The 26,665-nt window shown below is 35.7% G+C and overlaps 1 protein-coding gene across 4 annotated transcripts in view; it reads left to right on the forward strand.

The window, feature by feature from the left end:
- Nucleotides 1-26,665, forward strand: part of ZFPM2 (zinc finger protein, FOG family member 2) — a 428,442-nt gene that overhangs the window by 102,041 nt on the left and 299,736 nt on the right. For all 4 annotated transcript variants that reach the window (XM_074352601.1, XM_074352599.1, XM_074352600.1 and 1 more), the window contains one exon: nucleotides 9,271-9,369. In XM_074352601.1, the coding sequence (XP_074208702.1) occupies nucleotides 9,271-9,369 (99 nt within the window). The remainder of the gene's footprint in view (nucleotides 1-9,270; nucleotides 9,370-26,665) is intronic.

Genomic DNA, 26,665 nt, shown 5'->3' on the forward strand with positions numbered 1-26,665 from the left:
GCTCAGAGTATTCTTACTGACAGACCATCAGGCGTTACTTTTTCTCTTCTTTGAAACAAGAAGTGCCTTAATTTTGTAGAGTCCTCCTCTGAATGGGACGTAGTAGTTGCAGTGGCTTTTTTTGTACTCGCAGTGAGGTTTTTTGTTTTTGTTTGTTTTTGGAAGGAGTAGGGGACGAGAAAGTAAAAATTATTTAAACGTAAACTTTGAAATACGTATTTTAGAAACATCTTTTGAAGTCAGATGCCTCCCAACTTGCTTATATATTCGATTTATTCAGGTGCTCTTTGAGAGAAATAATGAGTGAAAATTCTTGAATGAGACACTGCTGAGAATTTGCCGTATTTTATCTCATGTAGAAATTTCCCTTATGTTCCAAATCCTAGGTGAGCTTAAACTGTGAGAAAAAACTTTTCACTTAGAGGCTGATATTGACATCAAGGATGAATGTTCAGGACTGTAGAGAGAATTTCTAAACCATTATTCTTTTTCCCTAGGTAATCAATACTCTCAATGTGACTTTTATCTGATACAGTTACAATAAACATTAGTGTTTTCAGTAGTTTTCTCTTACTAGTGATAATAAAATGCCACAAATTACAGTAGTCACCCATTGACTGTAGAGATTGAGTTCCTTTTCAATATAGCATTTATCCTTGGGCCACTGTCATCAAATATTTCAGGATTGTTTCCTGATCTGGGATCTCAAAATTCATAATGAATAAATGTGGATTCTATTTTTGATCTGTTTAATCATTCATATTCTAGGGTATGAAAAAGGCTACTATAAAAGTTACAGTGAAACCACATGCCATTTAAAAAATGTCTGTGTACTGAATATTATTATCTAGAACACAGCAAAATTCTACATTTTCTTATACATTTATGGTAAGTCATGGGAGACTTGAGTCAGACATGATTATTGGGATCTGCAGAATAATGGTCCTATTCTTTTCAAATAGTTGATATGTTTAGATTTCCTTTCAGGTATTAGCAAAAAGGGGTAACAATGACATACTTTAATTTTTTGTCTCTGGAGATATAACTGTGTCTGTAATTTGGCAACACAGAGTTAATTTAATATGACACCTTTGTTTGGATAATCTATAACCAAACAATTGTTTTAACCAGACAATATTGTGAGGCTATTAGGCAAAGCAAACACAAACTGAATCTTAAACTTAAATGTCCTCGCCCTTCAATACGAGCTGCAGTTTTCTGTTTTTGACTGTTATAGTCCTTTAACCAAAGCTATCTTGTCTGATGATAAAACCATAAGTGTATGAAGCTCACACATTTTTCATCTCTTTTATGACCTTATCTTTCATGAGCGGCTTCTGTGAAGGTATCCTAACTATAGGAAGCACCTGGAAAACATATGTGATACCTATTCTCTGATAAGCAGTTGTGAACAAGAAAGTAGATCTGTCACTTCTGAACTGTTCATTGTTAAAAAATACTTTGATGATTTAGCTGATTGCAAAATACATTATAGGGATGACTAACAGCTACAGTAACACTCCTAGTCAAGAAAGTTCAATAGTTATATTGTACAAGAATTTCTATAAGAGGTTAATATTGATAGGAACTACGTGGATTAAAAGCAGGACTGAGAAAGGCTGTTTGCTTGCATGACTGCTTTCAAACACTGCTGCTGTTTTGTGCTGAAAAAGTGACTGTCTCAGGACGTGGCAGATCTTTAATTTTTTCAGGCATGTCTAACTTTCAGTGAAAAGATGTTTGTGTTTTTGAAATTATTTTCGCCTTGCAGATAGAGCCACTGCTTTTACCACCTTGCCAACAATACCTAATATGGAATTTAAAGATTCTGTTTCATGTATTCCAAAGACTATATTCTAGTGCATTTCCCCGAGTCATTTGTGCTGTGTATTATATTGCTCAATAACACCTTCAATTTCCTCCTATAGGGCTTTCATTGATTCTGAAAACTAGACTAAGAAAAATGGAAGGGCCCACAAAATATGTATGATACCTTTTAAAAGAGCAACAAAAGAGTTTAATCTTGCAATGGAAAACCATTAACTCCATAGCCATAATTTTAGAAATATTATAGATTTTGTTACCGCTTGACATTTATTCCATTTCATCATTTTATGAATTGGTCTCTGGATATATGTACTGGTTATCCAATTAAATGTGTTTGTGCTTTGCTAAAAATACGCTGAAATTTCTATTTGAAAGTATGTGAATAAAGAATTTAGCTAGTAAATGAATGGATGTCAAATGCATTCCCAGCTCTTACTGTAATTCACTTCCTAGCATCCTTTTCTCTCTTCCTTTCCCCTTCCTAGCAACAAAGCTTTTGAAGCAATATCTGGACAAACTTGTCATTATTATCTTAGCTATTAATTATTCATGCCATTTTTCATAAGCTACTCTGAAGTGCTGATTTCAAACATATAAGACTCAAAAGTGGATAGAAGTGAAAAAAAATGGTCAATGAAGTCATTTCCATTCAAATCAAGAAGAGGCTGGAGTTGGGTTAATATCAAAATAAACTTCTCTTTATAAATTTTCCATGAGAATAAATATATTGATAGGGAAGAAGCAAGTATCTATTGTGAGGGAAAAATACTGTTTCTTAAAAGTAATTTAGAGATATCATATTCGATTAAATTATTTTTTAATCATTTCACTTTTCATTAGTGAAAAGATTAAAAATAAATTAGGTACAAATATCACCATAAAAATGAGAACTAGTTTCCTGAGATAAAATTAGATGATGAAAGGTCTAAAAGCTGAAAAATGTGACAAATTTTAGTTATTAAATAGAAATAATGTGATGAAAGCAGTTATTTGGTCAATGTAATGATATTGCAATAGGTTATGTTAAAAAGAATGAAGCCAAAATTTAATTTTCTAATTGGACATTAAGCAATGGCTATTTATTAAGCATCTATGTGTGGTTTGATTTTACCAAGTTCCAAGTAAAATAGTACACCTAAAAAAATAAGGAAGAAACAGGCTTATGTATATGATGAGGAGAAAGCAGCTATCTGATCGCGTCCTGCCATCTTTGTTGTTTGACATCCAGTAGACTTTGACTGTCATATCCTGGTGGGCTTGGGGTATGGTCTTTGGAGTTGGACTGACTTGCGATCACTTCTTGACTCTATTACTTACTAGCAGTGTACCTGGGCATCTTCTCACATTTCTGCCTATTGGTTTACTCTTCTGAAATAAAGTGATAATACTGCATAGCAGAATTGATGTGATGTTCATAAAGCACTTGGCTAGTGCTGAGTGGTGCTCAAGAAATGGTAGCCATGTTTAGGCTTAATATAGAATCTGAGCGTTGTGACATGATCTCTGCTTTATTCATCTTTCAATATTTGGCACATAGCAGACATTAAGGTGAATATAAATTTAAATCTGACCTATTGTGTTTTCTGCACCCACGTATATCATTTCATATAATATTCTTATTTTTTGGTCATCTTTCCCTTTTTGCATTCTTTCTTTAAGAAAACACAGTGAAATAATCAGCCAAGGACTTTAAACTGTTCTTCTCTCTCAGGATTTATTTTTATTAATGTGATATATATTGCACATTCACCCAGCTTCACAAATGGTTTAAAATAGTTGTAAAATGTAATTTCTTTGGAGTTGTTAATTGTGTATAATCAAGTATTTTTACAGTGCTTCTTTAACTGGATACTCTGTAATATTTATTTTCAGTAGTTCTAATTATATGCGCTGCATAACAAAACATATTAGAGCAAATCATTCCATTAATCAGGATTATCTGTACTGAGTATTGCTCCAGATGTTGGCGCCAGTGGAAATCTAAGCTCTAAAGTTCTGATTTTGCAGTTAAGTGACATTTAATGAAGGTATCTTATTATATGAAATTACTAGTTCAATCAAGCCCTTAATAGTTGAATTATAATATTTTCATTTTGAGTGATTTACTAAATTTCTGTGTTCATTAGACGTCTGCTGAGATTTGTAGTCATCTTGCCATTTTCTTTTCCTAGTAGTTACTGGATGAGAATGATCGTGGGTAAATTTGGCGCATACTGAATGAAAAAAAGGACTTCAGTTAACCGTCAAACAGCAGGAATATTTCTTGAACTATTTCTTGGGAGCATCTTAAAATTTTGTCTGGTTCCTGTTCTTACATCATTGAAATGTCATTAGTTTCACCACCTTCAAGTAGCCATTTTTCCTGCAGAATAAGTTAATTACTGTAATCTTTTTCTTTCTGGGGAGGACTCTCATTTTTAATCTGAAAAATGGTTTTCAATCATGCAGCTTTAGGACATTAAACCTACACAGTTCAGTTTCATCTAAGATCATGCCTCCAAAATTTCAGATATTTTATTGGTTCCTCCCTCCAGGAAGCTTCCATGACAACAGGTCTTCAGTAAGTGTCATGCCTCCTATGTGCTCCTGTCACATCATGGACTGCTCCCATGAAAACATTCATCATATGAGCTTGCAGTCTGTTGATTTGTCTCTGTCCTACTCTACACGTTTTATGAGAGAAGGAACCATCTTTGTTTCCTAATGCTCAGGGACTCAAAAGTAGTATTTTAATCAGCTAATACAGAGTAATTTATAGCACTTCTGTCCAATAGAGATATTCATCTATAGATCTAACTAAATTCTTTAATCTTCTCACTGTTATGGTTATTGTGATTATTCTGCAACATATTTTTCCAAACATATTTGTTTCTCACTACATTTCTTAATACTTTTTCTTCCAAATATATAATTTACCTAATAAAATGTTTCAGAGTAGACTTAACTCTAGCCTTACAGAAATTTGGGGCAAGAATGTCTAAGATGTGAGTTAAGAATGTTGTTATCGATGGAGTAAGGGAGAACTCAAAGACCAGATGTCTGACAAGGTATGTTCGTAGAAACTCAATAAATGTATGTTCATTACTGTATTTGTGTCACATGATTATATCAGCTCCCCCACTGAATGCCTATAATGCTTCTCACTGTCCTCAATATGAAGGTAGAATTCCAAAGAGAATAATGACATTCTGCATGGTCAGTGTCATTTTATGCTTTTGGTCTCTTACGTGATCTCATTTGGAATTGTTCATGGGCTACCGTGAATGTAAGTTTTTATCAGTGGTTATTTCTCTTATGTATATTGCCTGTCTTCTTAACTAGATTATATGGTCCTTAAGAAAAAGTAGGGTTTTTTTTTCTTTTTCATATATTTCATTATATTTTCAAAAATATGCCGTGTAAATGTTAATTACTGATTGAATTTTGCATGGCACTGTTTCCAGCAATTAAAATGTAATAGTAAAATTCAGGAAGATTTACATCTTTGTGTGATCACAGGATAATACAATCAGTATCTGAATATAAAACTTAACTTCTCCAAGTTGTTCTGGTCAGAATTTTACTCTCTGTTCTCTGGGTTCTTGGATATGTGATTTTTTTATAGCATGATCTCATGCTTGCTTGTTGATGCATTGCTCTGTGATTATTATTCAGCTATTTCAGGTGTGCATGGTTCTCTCTTCAACTGGTGGGTTGAGGAGCAGGGACGGAGGCATGAAAGGATATTTTGGAAAAAATTCTAAACTGACAGAAGATTCAAATTTAATTTCCATCCTTGTCCAAACTGCTGATTTTGGCGGTCTTTATGATGCCTCTCCATGCCTCCCATCACCCTGCTGTTGTGCTTGTTGAGGAAAGGAGATTTACCTACGGCTGCTTCGGTCTGTTACTCCTGGGATGACTGGGAAGCACTTATTGCTGAAGTACGGGAAGGCTGGGGGTGGGGGTGCCTTATGTAGAAACAAATGTTGTAGCTATGAGACCATAGTTAAGTTACTGACCCTATCTGTGCATCAATTTCCTCATCAGTAAATTTGTCTGATTTGGGTTAAATGATCTCCAGAGTCCTCTCTGGTGCTCACGTCCCTGTTTCAAGATTCACAAGACATGAGAAAAGTTCTTGTTTTAAGTTATAGGTTGCATGCTCTGCTCTTCACTTTTGAGGAGGATATTTTCCTTTGTAAAGTCCCCTTGCATTCCTGCCTGGAATTAAACGTCTGCTCAGTCTGTGGAAGTGCAATCAAAAGGTTACTTATCTAGGTGGTGGAGTCTGGTGTGGATTCTAGTCCCCATGAAAAATAAAGCGTTGGTAAAGTCAGTATGTATGTCCCCAAATTGGGTCAGGCACCCCTGGTGGCACTCAGGAAGATTAGGTGGTACGTTGATATTGTGTTAAAAAATATTGAATCAGCTGGTGAGAAAGTTTTCAGGTTTCTTATATTCTTTATATATCAGTGAGAAGGTTTCAACTTCATATTACTATGACTTAAATACCTTACTACTTGCTACTTTTCCTTTCTACTATAAGGAAATGACACCAAGCGACTCAGAGTCTAAACAGACATAGTAGCTAGAACTTCACAGTGTCACCTTTATTTTTGTTGAATCTATTTTCATGATTATCTTCTATTTTTAGCATCTGATATTGATTTTCCATTTATAGCGGTGATAAGAAATTTTTGTTTTCTAAAATATGTTTACGTAAGTTATAAATAATGAATTCATTTAAAGAAAGTATTATACAAAATATTCCAGAAGTCAGGACTGGCCCAAAACCATGAAAATAGTATGTGAAACTTAGGAAGAAATGGAATGTATCAGTAAGGGTCCCAGGAGAAAACTGATGGCATGGTTGGTAGGTTTCACTGAAGGGTTAAGGAACTCTCCTCACCACGGGTGAGAAGCACCTACGGGCTCACAACAGTGGGAAGCTGTTAGCACTCCTGGTCTAAAGAGTCATGGGAGGGGACGGCGATATGGGAGCACGGTGGGCCAGTGAACAGCAGCTCTAACTGCGCAGCATGGTCATTGCCCACAACTGGAGACCATCAGAGAGGACAGGTTTGGGGGATAAGTACTTGACTTCTCTCCTTCTGCCCTCCAGTCTTCTGATCTGCTGCCAGTACCTCCCATTGACTGAACTCAACCAGTCATCAGATAACAAGGGAGCCCCAGTGATGGAGTCCACAGAAGTCAGCCTCCATGGTGCACAAAGCAGGGCGGGGAGAGATGAGAGTTGATTGGGGCCAGCAGGAAAGGGCAGGCAAGACTAACCAGGTCATGGGAAGCATCAGGGTTCTCCACCAGAGCTTACATTTTATGATTCTAATTATGCCAAGCTTCTAATTACTTGGCATTCATTCAATACTCACATATATGCAGGAATAGTATTTGAGATATTTAACAACTGGTGCAGCCTAGGATCTGACCAGTCTGTTGATGCCATAAACCTCCTGCTGACTAGGTTTTAATCCTTTAGTTTCTGGGTGAGGGGAGACAGGAGTGGGCACTGTAGGGAGGGGCTGGGCCAGGCTAGGCTGCACTGAGGGGCACTTGGTTAGTTCAGGGCTAGAAGTATTTCAATACACTAAAAGGCCACAGAGTCTACTTGTGTGTTCAGACAAAGAATCAGCCCTATTTGTGTCTGAGAAGTGAGAGCAGATCTCTTCCCCTGCTCTCATAAGATAATTGGTTGCTGTGTCTATGTTGGGTGTGACTTGCAAAAAAGGAGCTCAGAAGATTCAAACTCTTACCTTACTACTGAGCCTTTGTACCTTGTCTTGCGCTCTTGGACCTTGTCTTGCGCTCTCATTATTTGTGAATGTACTCTCTTTAATGAGTTTCATACTACTTTCACAAAGGTACTGTATTTTCCCATATATATCCTAATCCACCTTCCACAGTTCCTTAAACATGGTAGATGCTCAGTAAACATTCTCTGTATAGAACTTCATTGCTGTTCATTTTGATCATCCAGAAAGGAAGAGATAACTCAGTTTTCAAAGAGCCTTCAGTTCCAGACATGGAGTTTGGTGGTGTGGGGTATGTGTTTTATTTTTGTTAGTCACCAGAACCAGAACTCCTCTGTTAAGGAAATTAAGTTCAACAGAGCTGTCACTGGGTTTCCACATTATCTCTCTTTACCTTTATTTCACTTTAAAAAGTGATTTACTTTTGTGAAGCTATATATAGAAATGAATATCAAATTTATGGAGTTGGAAGTTCAAGACTCATACTAACATCACACTATTATCATTTGTAATAATAATTGTTTCCTGAAAATTCTGTATTTTCTAGGTTACTTTGAAAGACTTTAAAGATTCAGTGGACTTTTTTGGTATAATAATAAAAGATTTAAGTACTATTAGAGATTTGACAACTATATGGAAAATAGTTACTGAATACTTTAGAGAGCAAGCAATTTAACTTTAAAATGTTAGCATTATTAGACTCAAAGTTTAGTTGCCCTGTTTTTGGTATACATTCTTTTTTATTTCTGTCATCACATTTCCTTGTTATTCTTTTTTTTTCTGATTTCTCTTATCATTTATAAGTAGGAATTATTTAATATTTTTGTGTGCTCTGTATTAAAGTTGATTACTTTTCCTTAAAGCTGCACATACTTTGTTACATTATCACTTAAAATGAAGGTACTTACAGATTAGACTTTTTACTTTTAAAATGTAATTGCATATTAATGTGTTTCTCTTTGCCATAACCATACTTTTATGTTATATAAATATATCACATTGTTTTTCTTTTCTTATGTGAAAATGAAGGCATGCAATTGTACAAACTAGCTGTACTTGTTGAAGAACAAGTATAGGTTTATAGCTTCCTGCATTGTAAAGTCTTGAGTCACAAGCTTATCTTATATGATAACCATTCAGTTATGGCTTTTTTATGCTCATTTTTAAAATAAATACAACCAAGTTTTAGCAAGTTTAATGCTGGGGGAAAAGAAAATCTTCAGAAAACTTAAATTCAACCCAAAACATAAATATGCCTTTTCCTATAGTATTTTTTTTCTGTTGCATCTTTCTTGCCTTTGTAAAAATTGTAATTTGGAAATAAGCAAGTTATGGTTTTCTGTATTGAAAGCACTACAAAAATTATATACTGCTTTCTTCTTCTGTCTAATATTAATAATTCCAAATGAAAATTTTTATGGAAGGGTTTTTTTAATCATTTATAGCAGTTTATTTATTTATAATGTTGACTTTATTGTGTCTAAATATTTATAGTGGCTGATGTTGATTTTCTTTATTATAAAGCCATAATAGATATCAAAATGACTAGTTATAGACCTATTCAGTGTAATGACAGCGTATGTAACAAATATGTAATTAGACACATGCTAAGAACATCCCTCTAGGAGGATTTGAATGTCAAATAGAGGGCTGTAATCATGCCCCTTTCTCTCTGTGTGTTGGTGTTTTCCAGGCGATGATGGAGTCCAGGAGGCAGCAGAATCAGATGGAGACACACAGTCAGAGAAACCAGGGCAACCCGGAGCTGAGACAGACGACTGGGATGGACCAGGTAGGACAAAAAATTAAATATTCAACCATCTATCTGTTGCTACTATCAGGAATTCACTTTTTTTTCTTAAATTTTAATTAAATTATGAAACTCTTACACTCTCACCTCTGACTTAAAAAAATATATATTTGTATGTTGATTACATGAGAAGCTGGATAAGTATCATTATTTAAAGAAGATTTTTATCTTTGATAAACGAACTATAAAAACCAAAGTGTTACCTCTGCTTGAAGTTTCCTTCTTTGTATTCTTTCATACTCATTGTAAGAATTTAGTCAATCCTACTTGCTTTTTCTTTGAAAAGAAATCTTTGTGCTATATCCATATTCAAATTGGGCATATTTTTAAAGCTTCAAAGAGGTAACAATACTCCAAAGAAATATTTTCAGTTTAATCATATTGTTAAGTCATAGACTGAGGAATCTCAATATGTATTTAGAAGTGTAGAAAACAGTAACAGATGCCTCCCTTTGAGTGAAGGTTTTTTGGTTATATTTTCATTTTTATGACTGAAAATTAAATTTGACTTTAAAGATCTTGATATTTAATCATTTCAAGAAAAACAAAAGCTGTTAAAGTACTCCAGAACACCAACATAATTTTCTATAAATACATACAGTTCACAAGAACTCCGTGGATGGAAATCTTTATATTTGGTGCCAACTAATTTACAATTAATGGTATATTTATAAATGGAGACTATTATGTCATAGGGCTTATGGATATAAGCAAATTTTGAAATAGTTTTAGCCATAATTTCCAAAGCAGTAACATTTTTCATTAAGAAAGATCCCTATATTTCAGTCACATTTTCACCCTTGCATGACTTTGCAAATTGCTCTCTGCTATGCGTGAAGAAGAGAGGAACTCCAGTGGTAATTTTCTGAACCCAGCAGCTGGAAAATATAATGCAAACAAAAATGAAGATACAGTATATCTGATTATTATGATGTCATTTCTAATGTTATTCATGATACACACAAATGTTTGTACTCTGTCTACTATAACATAATGTTGCACAAGGTTTTGGATCAAAACGTATTATATTTAAAGTACCATAATACCACATTTTAAGAGTTTGAAAGAAAATGCGGACATCTGGCATTTTTACCTCACTACATAATGCTTCTGTCTTAATGTAAGGAAGAGTTCTTTTGACTGAAAAAAACAACAACAACAAAATAAACCTTTGGAAAAATTTTACTTTTTTTCTTCTGGATTACATTTAAATTAAAGAGGGTGAGTGAACTTTATGTTGTATGGATCTTTATTTGTGGAATTAAGTTTGCATAGATAATTTAGAAGAGCTTTTACATTTAAATTAGATAATATGTCCTTTCTGATATGCCTACTTGCAAAGGATACATTCTGGATTTTCTCAAAGGAGCAAACTTAGAGGTGGCTGGTTTTCCTCTTTGCTCAAGTCTGGGGCCCACAGTGCTCCCTGTGACTTGGGAGTAAGAAAGCAAATTCAGGGGGTGGTGAATTACTAACATCTACTGCACACCCAATGCTTCCTTTTTCAGGAAGCTTTTTCCAGAAATAAAGCTGCATGTTAGCTAAAACAGAAAAAAGAGAGAAAGAGAGAGGGGAGCAAGGGTAAAGCATGATGTTGTCATGCAGGATAAGATTTTTCACTTAAAAAAAATTCTTATTTTTTATTGAAGTGTAGTCAATGTACAATGTTAGTTTCAGGTGTGCAGCAAAACAATTCAGTTATACATATATATACATACATACATATTTTTTGTTTCTTTTCCATTATAGGTTATTACAAGAAATTAAATACAATTCCTTGTGCTAGGTCTTTGTTGTTTATCTATTTTATATAAAGTAATGTACATCTGTTAACCCCAGACTCCTAATCTATTCCTTCCTGACCCAATTTCCCCCTGGTAACCACAGTTTGTTTTCTATATCTGTGAGTTAAATGGTATTTAATGTATCTGATTTAATAAATATTTTATTTAGTTGATATTGGTGAAAATATTTATACTCTTTTTCTGTGGCACACATGAATATGTAAAAACTTTAAAGGAAAATCATACGCCTTTAAGCAGGTACGCACGGAGAAAATTCTTCCTTTGTATACTGTAAAATCGGTAACATGTGTTTTCCTACAGGTGTTTTGTCAAAAAAGGAGGTTTATTATTTTGACACCCTCTGATTGATGAGGTTGATTCATAACAGAAGATCGTCTGTTGGATATTTATCTTTTAAGGTAGAATGTTCATTGCTTTCCTTCAATCCAGAGGAAGTATTCAAGATGTTCTTGCACTTTTGCTGTTGCATGAACAGTGATTGCATCAACAGTTTTACCCAAAATTTTGTTATTCAAAAAAATTATGGGTATTTTCCAACTGTATTAAGGAAAGAAAAATTTCCAAGTTTGGAAGACACTCTACTCCAAACAAGTTAGAAAAGGAGCTCTAGGATCTAAAGGTTTAAGTTCAAATCCTGCATTTGCCACTTACTTGCTGGATGATTTTTGGCAAGTTGCTTAATCTCTCTGTGCCTTTATTCTTATTTGTAAAATGTGGGGTGATATTTATGCCTTCTAGGGCTTTTGTGAGTATTAAATCAGATCATACACATAAGATTATGGCTTGGAAATTGTTGTCTCAAAGCAGAACCTTTACAAATACTTCTTGTCGTTTTTTAAAGTCCAGTAGTACATCTGACACAAGGGTAAACGTTTATAATATGAAGTGTCTAGTTTTGAATTTAGCTACAAATTATCAGTTAAGGCATGAAGTAATGAGCCAGGTGTGGTTTCAAGGTCTCCTAATTTTAAGGCCCTCCCGCCAGCCTGATAGTCACTCTGAGATAGATAGATGTCTCTAAAATTAGAACAGAATCAGAGGACAGGGTAATTATCTAAAGAATGTGAGGTGTAGAGCTGACATCATTTAAGATGGATCAGGATTTATCTTATTTTTAAAGTTTGATTGAAGACGACTCTGCAGCTTTTCTTGATGGCTCAATTCAGTAATGAATCACCTCCCTTCTGAAGTGTTCTATTTTTATCAAATGCAAATTCCCCGGTGCAAATTTTTTTCCCTTATTTGTTATTCATCTAAAAGGGCACATTTAGAAATTGCTCACACCTTTGTTAATGCTTATGATTAGGGAGAACCTTAAACAGTCTTTAGGAAAATTATCTTACATTTGCAAACATTTCTGTGGTGAAATTCTTTAATGTTTAAATATTTGTGACTCTTACTGAAATAATTTTCAAGTTCTTGAATCCTTCAGCATTTGAGGGGGATGCTAGACCCACATGAAGCTAGCAAAGTTCAGGCCAATGTAAAATTGTTACCTCATTAATTCAGTGTTTTACGTCTATTTTCAATTTTTATTTTTTCTTGCTCTTAAAAAAATTACCCCAACACTGCAGGAATCTAATTCATATGATACTTGTTGTCCACTGTTCTTCCTTTTCATCTGTATTTGCCTATATGTCACTTATATCATTTCTGTCTTCTTTAAGTAAATACATTTTCTTTTACCACCCTCACAAGTAATTCAGTTTGCCAATATTCTTATACATTTAATTATTCAAGAAATAGCGATTGTACACTAATAACTGTGAAAGGTGCTAGAGAGAAGTCCAAAGACGTAATATAATGCTGTCCACACTCTCTCTTGTTGATGTCATTTCTTTCCTTTAAGCCGTCTTTAATTATTCATGTAGTGTAGATAGGTAGAATGCAGTAATTAAGGAAGTCAACCTAGAAAGTATAGAATGGTCTGGACCACAGAAGAAAACATACAGATTTTAAAGCCAAACAGATCTTTGTTTGAGTTCACATGCTGACACTTATGGCCTCGTGACCTTGGGCATATTAAACAGCCAGGACCTCAGTTCCCTTATCTTTAAAATGGGAAGAATAATAAGTACTTTGTAATACTGTTATGAGAATGAAATTTGAAAGAGATGATATATATATAAAATACCTAGCTGAGGGCTTGGGGTTTGTTAGATGGTAATGGCCTTCCCTTGCCCTAGGACCTCCCACATTGGCCAGCAGTTGAAATGTTGCCCTTATTTTGAAAACAGTGTTTACATCTCTGGCTCCCTCTTTTAATAAAAGTCTTTAGAGCTGCAATCTGTGGCCAAATTCTGGAGTGCTGACTTGTGTATTTAGATTTAGAAGGAGACTTGGGAGAGAGAATCCCAGTAAATCATTATAAATTCATAATTTACTTCTATGAAATGAGTACCTTAAAAGTCACATCTTACATAAATCAACTCTAAGAATGCCAACTCTCTGGCTTATGTTATTAAAAATATGGTTAGTTCTTTCTGCACTTGGGAATAATGAATAATTTGATTTCTCTGGTCTGATAGTGAATGGACCTAGGTCTTACGGCAGCTGCAATTGAAATTTCCAGGAGCTCTAGGAAAGGAGCGTATCATGTTACTCAGACTGTGCAGATAAGTACACGTAGCCCCAAATAACACGTGTTAACGCAAATATACATAGGTATAAAATTTTGAGCAAGCAGTCATTTAGATTCTTTGACATGAACTTTTCTAGCTAATCATGTACTTCAATTTAAATACATTTTGATAAGTATATGTTAACCATTTGGGCCATTTCAATAAAAACAAAGTAGAGTGTCAGACCTTGTATGATTTGAAGGATTAATAGAATAAAATTAGGAATCTTTTTTTGTGTGTGTCTTATGTATTACTGAACAGCATAACTTGCTCCTAGGTTGATAAGTGGAAACCTGAGTTACCATCGGGGATAAATTATTTTGGAGTAGTGTAATGAGTGGAGAAGACCAAAAATACTTCTGTTGATATATTGGTCTTCCCACCTATCAATTGTTTCCTTATTTACAAAATGGAGCTAATTATAATAACTACCTCATTAATGAGATTTTCTATGTAAAGCATGGAGATCAGAGCATCACACGTACTACTGAATAGCTCTTAATGTTACCTGTAGTATCGTTTTGGCAGTTATGCCTTAGTAGCCATTACAATGCCTTGTAGATGATAAGCCCACATTTGTATAGTGAATTAACTTTGCGAAATGATTTTACTATGTTAAAATTACCATAGGGTAATATTAACTACGTTCTATTCAACTGGACTTAAAACATAATGCAGTTAAAGAAATTTTATGGAAATTCATTTTCAAGAATAAATGTCTAGCATAAAGTCAGATCTGTGTACTTGTTGCATCTGGACTAAAAATTGGTCAGGAAATCTATAAGTAGTCGCCTCATTCAGTTGCTGTTCAGTGTTGTGTATCCACGCAGGTGATCAGGCTAGTTGTGCTCTGTGCCTTAAATAAGGCTGAGAGGACGGGGAGTGTTTTGTGTAAAGCAGAACAGCAGCTGGAAGACCACTGTGAAACAGAAGCACACACTAATGATACAGTTTTTTTTTTTTCCCCTTTACTAGTCCAAAGAAGGGCTTGGAGATTACAGTTCTGATTTCGTTCCCTTTTTGATTGGGAAAATGTGGTAGATATAAGATCTGGGAAATGCCATTTGAAGTAAATTAACAGAAACCTATGAAACATAGTTAACCATAGATATAGTCTGACAGTAAGAAGAATATTGTGAGAAGCGGAGGAAATCGTAGAATGACTGTGTATTACTCTGACAGTGAATTGGTATTATCTCTGCTATCAGATAATGCAGTTATCATTAATTTTCACATTTGCATTTCAATCTTTGGAAGGAAATGACTCTTGCCGGATGAAGATAAGAGCTCTGTACCACTATAATGAACCATCATTTTATCCCAACGCTTTGTGTCCATATGAAAATGAGGCAGGGAGGAATGTGTGTGTGTGTGTGTGTGTGTGTGTGTGTGTGTGTGTAGGGGGGTTCAGAAAAACATTATAACAAAAGTGTCAAAAATTGCTACAGACTTTTGAGCCCCTTATGAAACAAGAGGGGGTCAAAATAAATCTTCTGTTGTGTAGTTAAGTGAATATCAGATTAAAAGATGAAAGCCTTACTCTTTGTAGAACAGAATGCCACATAAACACAGTAAAAAAGTTCTTTTTATCTTATTCCTTTACTCCAGTTTGCACTCTGATACAGAATTAGGGCACACATAAACTTAACCAAAAAAAATGGTAGGTTGAAGGCAAAGGACTTATGATTATTGTTGGGAAAGATATGTTTCTGAGTTATAAAGAATTGTATACAATATATCTATTATTATTATTATTATTATTATTATTATTATTATTATTATTATTATTAATGTTTCCTCAGTAGTGCAAGAATCAGAATTAAGGATATTTAGATAATGACTTGTTTTAGAATTTGCAAACACCTAATTTGTTTGCACAAGTTTAATTGAGAAATTCAAGTTAAAAGATAATGAATTGAGATTACTTTTTTTAGCCCTTTCTTTGCAGTGACCTTTTCCTCAAACACACTGCTGGAAAATAAAAAACAGTGTCAAATGTTTTAAGTATATCACGATCCCAGAAAAATATATGGCAACACATTCTTTCCTATCCTACACCCTGTCTATCCTGGCAAAATTCCTCAATCAACCTTTTACAGTAGAAGCTCCCTTAATGAAACTAAAATTTCACCTTTTCTCTAAAATGTACTGATTGAGACTGTTATGGATTAAGTTGGGTCCCCTCACAGTTCACACGTTGAAGTCTTAAGTTCTAGTACCTTAGAATATAATGTTATTTGGAAATAGGATCATTGCAAATGTAATTAAGTCGAGGTCGTACTGGATTAGGGTGGGTCCTTCATCCAGCATGACTGGCGTGCTCATAAGAAGGGGAAATTTGGAGACAGACCACACAGGCAGGGAAAACACTCTGTGAAGATGCAGGCAAAGATGGGGATGATGCTCCTAAAAGCCAAGTAAGGCCACGGATTGCTGGCACATCACCAGAAGCTATGGGAGAGGTACGGAACAGATTCTCTCACAGAGCTCCCAGAAGGACTCAACCCTGCTGACACCATGATCTTGGACTTGTAGACTCCAGAACTGTGAGATACTACATTTCTGTCATTTAAGCCACTCAGTTTATTGCACGTTGCAGTCCCAGCAAAACAATACAGAGGCCTGGAGCTAGAAAGGTGTTATGTAGATTGTCACCTGTATGCTTGCCAACTGTCCTTCTTTCTGTAATTTTTAATTGATTTTTAACTAGTCTAAACCAGTTAAATATATTTGCAAAAAGATACATTGTTTCTATGGCAACCATATTGAAGCCTTCAAAAGACTGGATAAAGAGAAAAAACTAAAGCATTTAGGTGTGGACAAAATAATGGTAAAGAATTAGGGAGAAAATCATAAAAATGTTGAAAAAAACTACCCTTAGGTGGCTTTGCAAGTGCTTTTACACCCTCCCTCTAATGAGTCAAACTAGAAATTATAGAGGAAGCATTTGAATGTTGTTTATGAATGTGGGCTTATCCAGCAATAAAAGGTCCAGGCCCTATGTCAAAGAAGTTTGATTATCAAATATGCTTTTGTATATTGTAAGTTAAAATATAATGCTTCTGTTATTATTTTAAAAATCATTCTTAGGTTTGGCTGTTTTGATTAGCAACTTACCCCAGTTTTGTTCAGTAAAAGGGCTTCTGCTGTGCTCTTTCCTCCTGAGCCATAATTCGGCTTAGAATTCTCTAGGGCACCCCAGGAAGTCACTTGTCAGTAGGATATAAGGAAAACCTTTGCTATCCCTTTCCTGATCTCTTCTATTAAAATGTATGCATTGGGTATTTATTTTGGAAAAAGGATTTTTAACATTGATTGTCTTCCTTGACTTAGCATTATACCCGGAGAAGATACCTAAAGATACGACTGACACTCATATCTGAAAAGTTGAAAAAAGAAAACCTAAAACATGTAATTATTTGTTTTTATTTTGTCTGGTGTAGAAAAGGACTTAATCGGGCTCAGAAGGATAAGTAAAGACCAACACAGTGACGTACACTCAAAGTAGAAGTAGTTTAGAACTGCAGAAAATAAAAGCAAGTACATAGAAATACATACACTTGCTATTCATGGGCTGTACATTTGGAACTGGTTACTAGATTATTTGAAAGGGTAATATTGATTGGGTACACGAGGTAAAACCCATTTTTGTAGATTGGTAGTTGAATGGAAACCCTTGAATAAATTCAGGTTTGATACTATGGGCATGATACTGCATGTACATTGTTGGGTGCCTTCTCTTGCATCTTATCAGGAAGCACATCCAAGTGGGTGCCCAACTTGTGATATTACAACATATCAGGCAGATCAGGTGTTTTCTTCTCATCCATCCATTGTAGTTTCTCATCACCTTTTCACCTAGTGATCATTGCCAGGATCCATGATATCATTAGGGCTTGCAAAATGGTGATTTTTCACATTTTATCATTCCTTCTGTATTATTAACTTACTAACTTCTGAAAATCATTCCCTCATCTACAACTCAGCTACCCCTGAATACTGTTTATACAGGAAAGAGCAGATATGCGCTTAATTCTTTCTCATTACATTTTTCAGAATCATATAGGGTAGAAACAGTGGTGTAAGACTGGTAAAGTAAGCAGTATGTTCAGATGACTCAGGGCCTTGTAGTTCATAATACTATCACTGGATTTAATTTCAAGATCAGTTTGAAGACATGTTATGCATATAAGCCACACACTCATAACTGCATTAAAATAAACTATGTTGACTGATAAATATAGAATGGGTAGAAGAAGGGCAATAGAAATACAGCAGTCTTATCAAGAGGTGAAAGAGGGTCATAGAAAGCACTGGATATATTTGAGGGTGTGATTGCATGTGGCTTGCTCAACTTTAGAGTATTTTGTTGCCATTCCCTGAGGTCAGGATCACTGAAGGAAAGGCATGTTTTGAGGGAAAGATGAACTAGATTTTTCATATGTTGTTTGCAGTTTTTGTGAGACGTCCAAGTGGAGCTGTTGAGTAGAACATTGGTAATACAGGACAGGGAAGTTTGGAGACAGGCGTCATCTAGAGATGGAAATTGGAGAGTCAGCATCGTATGCACGGCAATGGAATGCATGGGAGTAGATGGAAATATATAGAGAGGTCTTGGATATGAAGCTTGAAGAACGCCTGTCTCTAGCAGAAGGATAGAGGAAGAAGTGTCATCAAGAGACTCTGAGAAGGAGGGACCAGACAGGATAGGAGAACCAGGAGATTGTAATAGTTTTAAGAAGGAGGGAATCATGCTTGGGTTAAACGCTGCTGAGAGGTCAAGACGGATTTAAAGACTCTCCTTGAATTTAGTGCCGTGTGGATACTAGTGGTTTTAGCTAGAACTATTTCATTGGAGCTCTGGTAGCTGAAACCAGACTGTGGTCGGTTGAAGTGGGAGGGAAGACAAGCAGATGGAGTCAGCTATTGGAAAAAACTCTTCTAGCGTCCTCTTGGCAAATAAATATAAAACGTATTTGGGTTTCTATGAAACTGTTTATTGATAAATTGTTCATCACCATTTTATTTCTACCTTACAATCTTTCAAACTTGAGGAATGTGTCTCCAAAGAAATTTATGTTCTCATAGTAAGCTATTCTGAATCCACTCTCCATTAACTTTTATAAATTATTTTAAAGTTATTTTTTGTTTACTGTCCCTATCGTATCTTCAGGGTTTACGTAATACGTTTTTCTTTTTTTTTCATTTCTCTTAAATTTTATTATTTCAACTTTTATCCCCCAGTAACTGGTTTACCAAATAGTTTGTGTGTAGACTTTTTTTGGATTTTTATCACTTTTAATGTAATTGATATGCTAATTTTAATAATAATATATTATATAATAACTTAACTACAAATTTTATATAGGTTAGAGGTATGCTTTCCCCTCTTTCTAGTATTCAAACTGATTAACAGCTAGTATTTTGTTACTGTTACTGTTTTTGTTGTTTTAACCTCAGGAGTACATTTGGACCTGGGGATGATTGTATCTTTGTCTTTGTAATAAACTCCTACTCTGTTTACAAGATTGATACTTGGAGCTTGCAACTTACTCACTTGTAAATATGATTTGCATATGCTTGCCAGATCTTGTACCTCTTCCCCTGCACCTTTGCAGACCCGCATTGAATTAATTAATTTAATTAGTTCGAACACTTACTGAAGAATAACGGTGTGCCAGACTCCAAGGATAAAAAGATGACTTGGACTCAGATTACCTTCAAAAAGCTCATAGTGCAAAGAAGACAGACAAATGATGAGGTAATTAAAATACATTGCTATGGATTTAGTTGTAGAGGCATGTACAGTGTGCAGTGGAAGCAAAGAGAGAGGAAGGTCACCTACTACAGAGTGGGAGGGGTGATGGGAAATGGCTGAGGGATCAGCTTGCACAGAGGGCGAGGGAAGGGAAGGGAGGTTGCTGGAGGGAGAGACATAAAGCTGAGGAGATGACACAGGAATAATGATCTCTTCAAGTGATTCCAAGCGCAGAGTGAGAAATTCTCATTGGACGCACTCTTAAGTTGTTAATGACAGATAGGAAATGTTGAGTTTTTTGTAAAGTATAATTTCATAGCATGTGTAGTAAACTTGCTGCCATTTTGCCTGTATGGAAGCATCCACTTTGCAGTTAAACCTGCCCTACCTCACCTAGAAGGTGCTATCCTTCCCCTCATTCTTGGTCCTGAGGAATGGAGAGGCTTTCTGAAAGGTAATGGACACTAAAGTATCTTTAAGTCGTGCTTGGGAACCCAGACGTAGCCAAGAGACGACCTGCTGAAGGTCTGTTATATCTATAAACTGTTAAAAAAAAAAACAACCCAAAAGACAATGAAAGAGTTTGGTAAAAGATCAGCAAAGAAACCTAAAGAAACTTTAATATAAGCCATTTCCTGGAGATCAAATAGCAAAAAGCAGGGTCTCCCGTGGCCTAACTGGGCTTGCTGGGGTTTGGAAGTGGTGCTGGATCTTGGAGGTTCTTGGAGAGCTTGAGGGAAATAAGAAAGGAAGGCTCAAAAGGGAGAGTCTGAGCCTCTTGCCAGCAACAGAGTCCTATTTGGCAGAATCTCTGTGGGCCATATTTTAGGTGAACATAAGAGAAAATTGCAAAGTGCTGCACGTTTACAAAAAAATTTATTGAGTACATTGTCACATACAGGAAAGTAATGAAAATAATTATTTGATGTTAAACGTAAGTTTATATTAGGTTGAATATTCAGAGAAATGTCTTATTTTGAGTTTTTATGGCAAAATCTCTTGATACTAACAGGAAGTATAACATTCTTTTCAACTGACACCCTGGGTAAAAACATTCACAAGCCTTCTAGATTGAATGGAATTTTAACAAATTCTTTGGGTTTTTTCCCCCACTAATTTTTTTAATATTAATTCATCAAGATTGTTTCATTTTTGAACATTGTATTAATAATATAAAATAAAATGAAAAGGAGAAATACACGAGTACATTCTAATAAAGGTGGGAACAGGGCATTTTTTACATAATTAAATAAGCTGTAAGCCCAACAGAGAATATAAAAATGACTGAGTATCTGAGATTGACAGCACTTCTTTTAGTATGTATTTTAAGTAAACAATTTTTTGCATTATTTAATTTTATGGTATTTAAAGTTATATTTTCTATATAGAACCAATGCAAGCTAGCCAAAAGAAAAACGAGCAGAAGACGTTTTCTGCCATCAGAGTGTTTGTTTTTTCTGTTCCCTCTACCCATTTTTTTTTCTTTAAATTAGATGCTTTCCAAGAAAATTACCATCTTCCTCAGTAATTTTCGTTACTCTGAAAATTGAATAAAAAGGGAACACTGGATATGTAAACAATAATTTTCATAATGTGATTAATGCAATGGCTGTTAACTAGGGTGATAAATGATGTAAAGCCTAAAGATATCATGTCTGCAATTTCTAATACTATAGCTGGCAGTAGTGACTTCTGAAAACTGTTTTTTTTTTTTTAATAAAAGAAGTCACCTGAGTAGACTTTTTTAACTCTGCAAGTATAAGAACCAGGAGTTTCGCACCGCTCTGAGGAGGGGACTGGGGTGGAGGGCTGATTGCACATGCAGCCCGTGGGGCTTTCTGTGTGGGCGCAGTCAACCGGACGCCACCACTTCTTCCCTAAATTGTGGTTTATAGTGGTCTGCTCAGGCTGCCGTAACACAAGACCAAAGACTCGGTGGCCTAAACAACGGAAATTAATTTTCTCACAATTCTGGAGGCTAGAGGTCCAAGATCAAGGTGCCCACAGGTTTGGTTTCTGGTGAGACCTCTCTTCTTGGCTTGTATGTGGCCACCTCCTCGCTGGGTCAAGACAGGGTTTTTCCTTTGTGTGTGTACAATCCTGATGTCTTTTCCTATTCTTATATGGACACCAATCCTATGGGATTAGGGCTCTACACTTATGATCTCATTTAACCAAATTACTTCCAGAGAGCTCCTGCCTCCAAATACTGTGACATTGGGAATTAGGGCTTCAACCTGTGAATCTTGGAAGAGACACAATTCAGGTTGTGAATAACAGGTTTGATAGGGTGACCTTAACTAAAGTCTGCTGGAAAGTGGAATATTTGTGGAAGGCAGGCAAAGCCAGGACTCAACAGTAGGGCTTAAGGTTTTGAGAGAGAGGGCTGTTTTCCCTACACTTTGTTCCTAAATCTGGAACTCCTAGTGAGGCCAGCTAACACATCCTGGGGTCCTGCTCTGGGAAAGAATGGCTGATCTGAGATGTGATGTGAATTAAGTGAACCAAACCCTGAAGACTAAGGGGGGCACCGTGGCAGACTGCAAAAGACTTGAGCCCGCTTGGGTATCACTCAGCGGAGACGGGGAATCCACCATTGTGTGCGGGGCCCATGTTCACTAGAGATACCATGGAACAGAAAGAGAAGCTGGGGCTCCAGGGGCCTGACTGACCTCTTGGAATTTGGAAGTGCTACTGGCTCTTGGGGACTTTGGAGAGAGTAAAGAAAAAGATCTCAAGAGGGAGAGGCTTAACTTCTTGCCAACAGAAGTTTTATCCCAAGCTGAAGAACAAGGACATACAAGTAGTCATGAGAGAACATAAAGGAAGCCCAGAGAGAGGCACCTGCCTCTGCTCTGGGAGGCCAGTGGAAGCCTTTTTGCTTTGTGTGCAGTGGGAAGCTGGAGGGAGAGAAGCTGGTGGAGGGGGTGACATTCCAGCATCGCAGGCAGAGAAAATGTCACCCACCTGCATTACCGTAGGCGGTGAACTGGGGTTAGGAGTGAGATAGGGACTCGCATTAAACATCTAGGCAACAGCCTGTTGCACCAGCTCTGATCAGAATTCTGTAGAGATTTGGATAATAACAGTTGCCAGCATCATTAATAAATATGTGTTCAAAATGGGTTGAAAGTGGTAAAAGAAGAAGGAAGGTTTCCCCCCACACCCAAATCTCAAACCCAGGAAAGCAGTGATCTGGAAGTGCTGCTAGGGAGCAAGCCAGCAACAGCTCGCCCCAGAGTCTCTGCTCAGAACCGTTGTCCCCTCCCCCCCCACTCATTTTTTCTGAGCAATGTAAAAGCAAGAGTTTTCCTTATCCTTATTCTGTAAGGAAAAAACGCTTTATTCATTGTGAAAAAAATATCTTAACTCTTTTAAGTTATTCAATTTAATAATTTAGATTTTATGTTAAATTTGAAAAAAATACGAGATTTTAAAAAGCACTCAACCACATATAATGCACTTTATTCCCCCACAGTTTAGACATATTGATGTGTGTTATAGGAAAAAATTATTTGATTTTAAAGAACAAGTAGTAGATAATTTTGAAAAGCCCAAATTATCCGTTCATTAAAAATCATAATTACAGTTATGTGGCAAAATTAATTTTCTATAAAATAGGTTTTTCTATCTGGAAAATGGAAGTGAATTATTTTACAAACTCATATAACTTAAGGCTAACATTTCATGCCAGTAACTCATGATTAATGTATAGTAGAATAATCTAGCACATTTTAAAATCAGAGAGGAGGTTGTTAGTTAACTCAGCTTTCTCGATTTGTTTCATTGTTTTTAACTTTTAAAGGTAAACATAATAAAATGAAAAAATCTATATCAGGTATTTTAATTAAGTAAAATGAAAATGGCATTGTAGGTAACTATTATAAACTTGCAGGAAATATTTCAATCATTATTTAAAAGTACATGAACTTAATAATACTTCTGATTCCCTTTGGGCTTCATTAATTATTATTCTTAAATCTGTATAATTCAAGACATTTCATCCATTGGGCTTGACAGTCATTTTCAGAAATTCTAAAACATACAAATAAAAGTGCTGATAAAAGTAAAATCAGTAAATCAGACGAGTTAAAGCATTTATTTTTCAGAGTGTTATTCTCTTGAAATGTTCAAAATAAAACTCACCTGGAATTAATGTGAAGTCCTAAAACTCTGTTCTAGGCACTACTTTCCTCTGCCATGAACTTGTAACTTTCTTCTTTCTGTCCATATCTCCAGTGCCTAATATTTATGGAGAGTTTACTATGTGCTGGTCACTGTCATAGGCAAGAGGAATATAAGAGCAAGCAAATTCTCATTGTTTCCTTCTTGACCAAGGAGGAAACTGAGGCACAGAACATTAAGTAACCTGCTTACGATCACAAAGCAAATAATCATGGAATTGAGATGAAACAGCTTGACCCCAGAGAATGTGCCCATCACCATTCATTCTCTCTGTTTTTCATACAATGAGCCCTTCTTGAGTATGGCGCCTTTATTTGTGACCACATTTGGACATCCCTTCACCTAACTGGGGTTCTGTCTTTCTCCTCTAAAATACGAACAAGGAATTTGTTACTAGTGCGTAATATTTTTCATTAAAGCCTTTTATTGCATTTAATTTATACTTCAGTAAAATTTTTGTGAGCTCTAAAGTTGTTTTTAGTGCACAACTTTTTGCTTACTGTGTTTAATTTACCATTTATTTATCTTGCTTTGTCCTAGAAGACACTGGTAACCTTAACAGCTGCCATTCTTTGAGTATCCTGGCTCCAGTCACCTTGTTTTATTTTTACAGTTGAGGAAATTAAGGTTTAAAAATTTAAATTTGAGGCCTACCTCGGAAATATTGTGGATTTTGTTCCAGACCATCCCAGTAAGGCAAATATCACAATAAAGCAAGTCACACAAATGTTTTGGTTTCCCAGTGCATTTAAAAGTTATGTTTACACTATAGTGTAGTCTAGTAAGTGTGCAATAGGGTTATGTCTAAAATACAATGTACATATTTTAATTAAAAAATACTTTATTGCTAAAAAATGCAAGCCATCATCTGAGCGTTCATCAAAGTAACATCAAAGATCACTGATCACAGATCACCATAACAAATACAATAATGATGAAAAAGTTTGAAATATTGCAAAAATTACCAAAATGTAACACAGAGACCCAAAGTGAGCAAATACTGTTGGAAAAATGGTGCTGGCGGATATGCTTGACACTGGGCTGTCACAAACCTTCAGTTTGTCAAAAATGCAAATGCAAAAAATATCTGCAAAACACAGTAGAACTAGGTATGTCTGTAATACAGCTGAGAAGTGACCCAGCCAGGATTCCCACTGAGTGGCGATCAGTAATGCTGCCAACATCCCTCCAGAAGACATTTTCTTTTTTCTAGGCACTACATGAAGTGATGCTGTTGGTTACCTCCCTTAATCCTCACAAACCCGACAGGTCATCCCTATTTTACAAATGAAGATGTTAAGTCTTAGAGTACTTAAATAGTTTACTTAGTGTCACACTGCAAATGGAGACGGGTAGCTTACCTTGTCTCAGACTGATGGAAAGGTCAAGTTTCTAGGGGTGGTGAGGTAGTGGAAGATACAATCTGAGATGATAATAGCTTTCAAATTCTTCTCCTCCACTTAGCTCAGTAATTGGGACAAATTATGTCATCTTCCTGCTTGTCAGTTTTCTCATCTGTAAAATGGAAGTGCTGCATACAGCCAGCCCTCCTTATCTGCAGATTCCAGATCCCTGAATTCAACCAACCATGGATAGAAAGTACTTGAAAAACAAATTCCAAAAAGTTCCAAAAAGCAGAACTTAAGTTTGCCATAGCAGCAACTATCAAATAGCATTTTCATTCTATTTACAACTATTTATGTAACGTTTACATTGTATTTGGTATTGTAAGTAATCTAGAGATGACTTAAAGTATATGGGAGGATGTGTGTAGTTTACATGCAAATACTGTGCCATTTTATATACAGGACTTGAGCACCCAAAAATTTTGATATTCATGGTGGGAGGTCCTGGAACCAATCCCCTGTGGAAACCCAGGGACGACTGTACCTGCTTCATAGGATTTTGTGAGCATTACATTAGTGAAATACTGAGAATGTCTGGCTCGGAGTAAGTATAAGTGATGTAAGCATGATGTTATCATCATCATCATCACCATCACCATTCTCTTCCTCCTTTATTTGATAGTCAGATTTTTTATGTCTTAAATCTTATTTCAACCTTGTTTCTTCTTCTCCATTTCATTTCTGTAGGTTTTGCATGGCCATAGAAGTGCTGAGTCCCTTTGCGTCTGTTTTGTACAGAAAGCCAGTTCTTCTATAGGATTCAACATCCTTGATTGGAATGAAACTTTCAGTTGAATATGAAGTGTTAAAGTATTTTAGGTTTTTTTTTTTTTTTAAATAGTTTAGGCATTTGTTGTTCATGCTCAACCTCATTCCACAAAGGATTTAGGGTGACTTATGATAAACAGGAAATATAAAATGATAGTATGAATTATTAAAGTAGATAAAAGAAAACATGGACGGGAAAATAATAGAAGCAAGGATAATATGATTACGTGGCTGGCTAAACCATAGAGCCCAAGATCGTGGCTCAGAATCCCCACTTCTCTCCAGGGCCCTCTGTGCTCTTCTTTTTGGTTTTCTGAGGGGTTTGCAATACCTTCCTATCTCTTTCCTTTTCCCCTTTTCTTCTTGGAACTTACCTTCAAATACCTCTGCAGACATACTTACTGGATTGTACTCAGGAGATCCCTATTCTCAGCTGGTTCTGTATCTTTGACTTGTATCTAGAACTGCTTGGTTCCCTTTCTGAAGAAGAAATAAGCAAGTGCAAAATGTTACCAAATCCTTCCTCCTGTGTTTTCGAATAACCGCAGCACTGGCAGCTTTTCATTTCATTAACCCCAATCACAAGTCCTTTGGAATTTAATACTTTTACAAAAATTCCTTTAAAAAATCAAATATATGCTTACTATGATTTTAATAAAAACTCCACTAAGTAAATGAATTCTGTAGGATTGGGGAAAAAATCAAGTTTGCAGTGAATGGTGGGTGACACTGGTT

Source organism: Camelus bactrianus, chromosome 25, assembly GCF_048773025.1.
Source record: "Camelus bactrianus isolate YW-2024 breed Bactrian camel chromosome 25, ASM4877302v1, whole genome shotgun sequence".
Classification (NCBI taxonomy): domain Eukaryota; kingdom Metazoa; phylum Chordata; class Mammalia; order Artiodactyla; family Camelidae; genus Camelus; species Camelus bactrianus.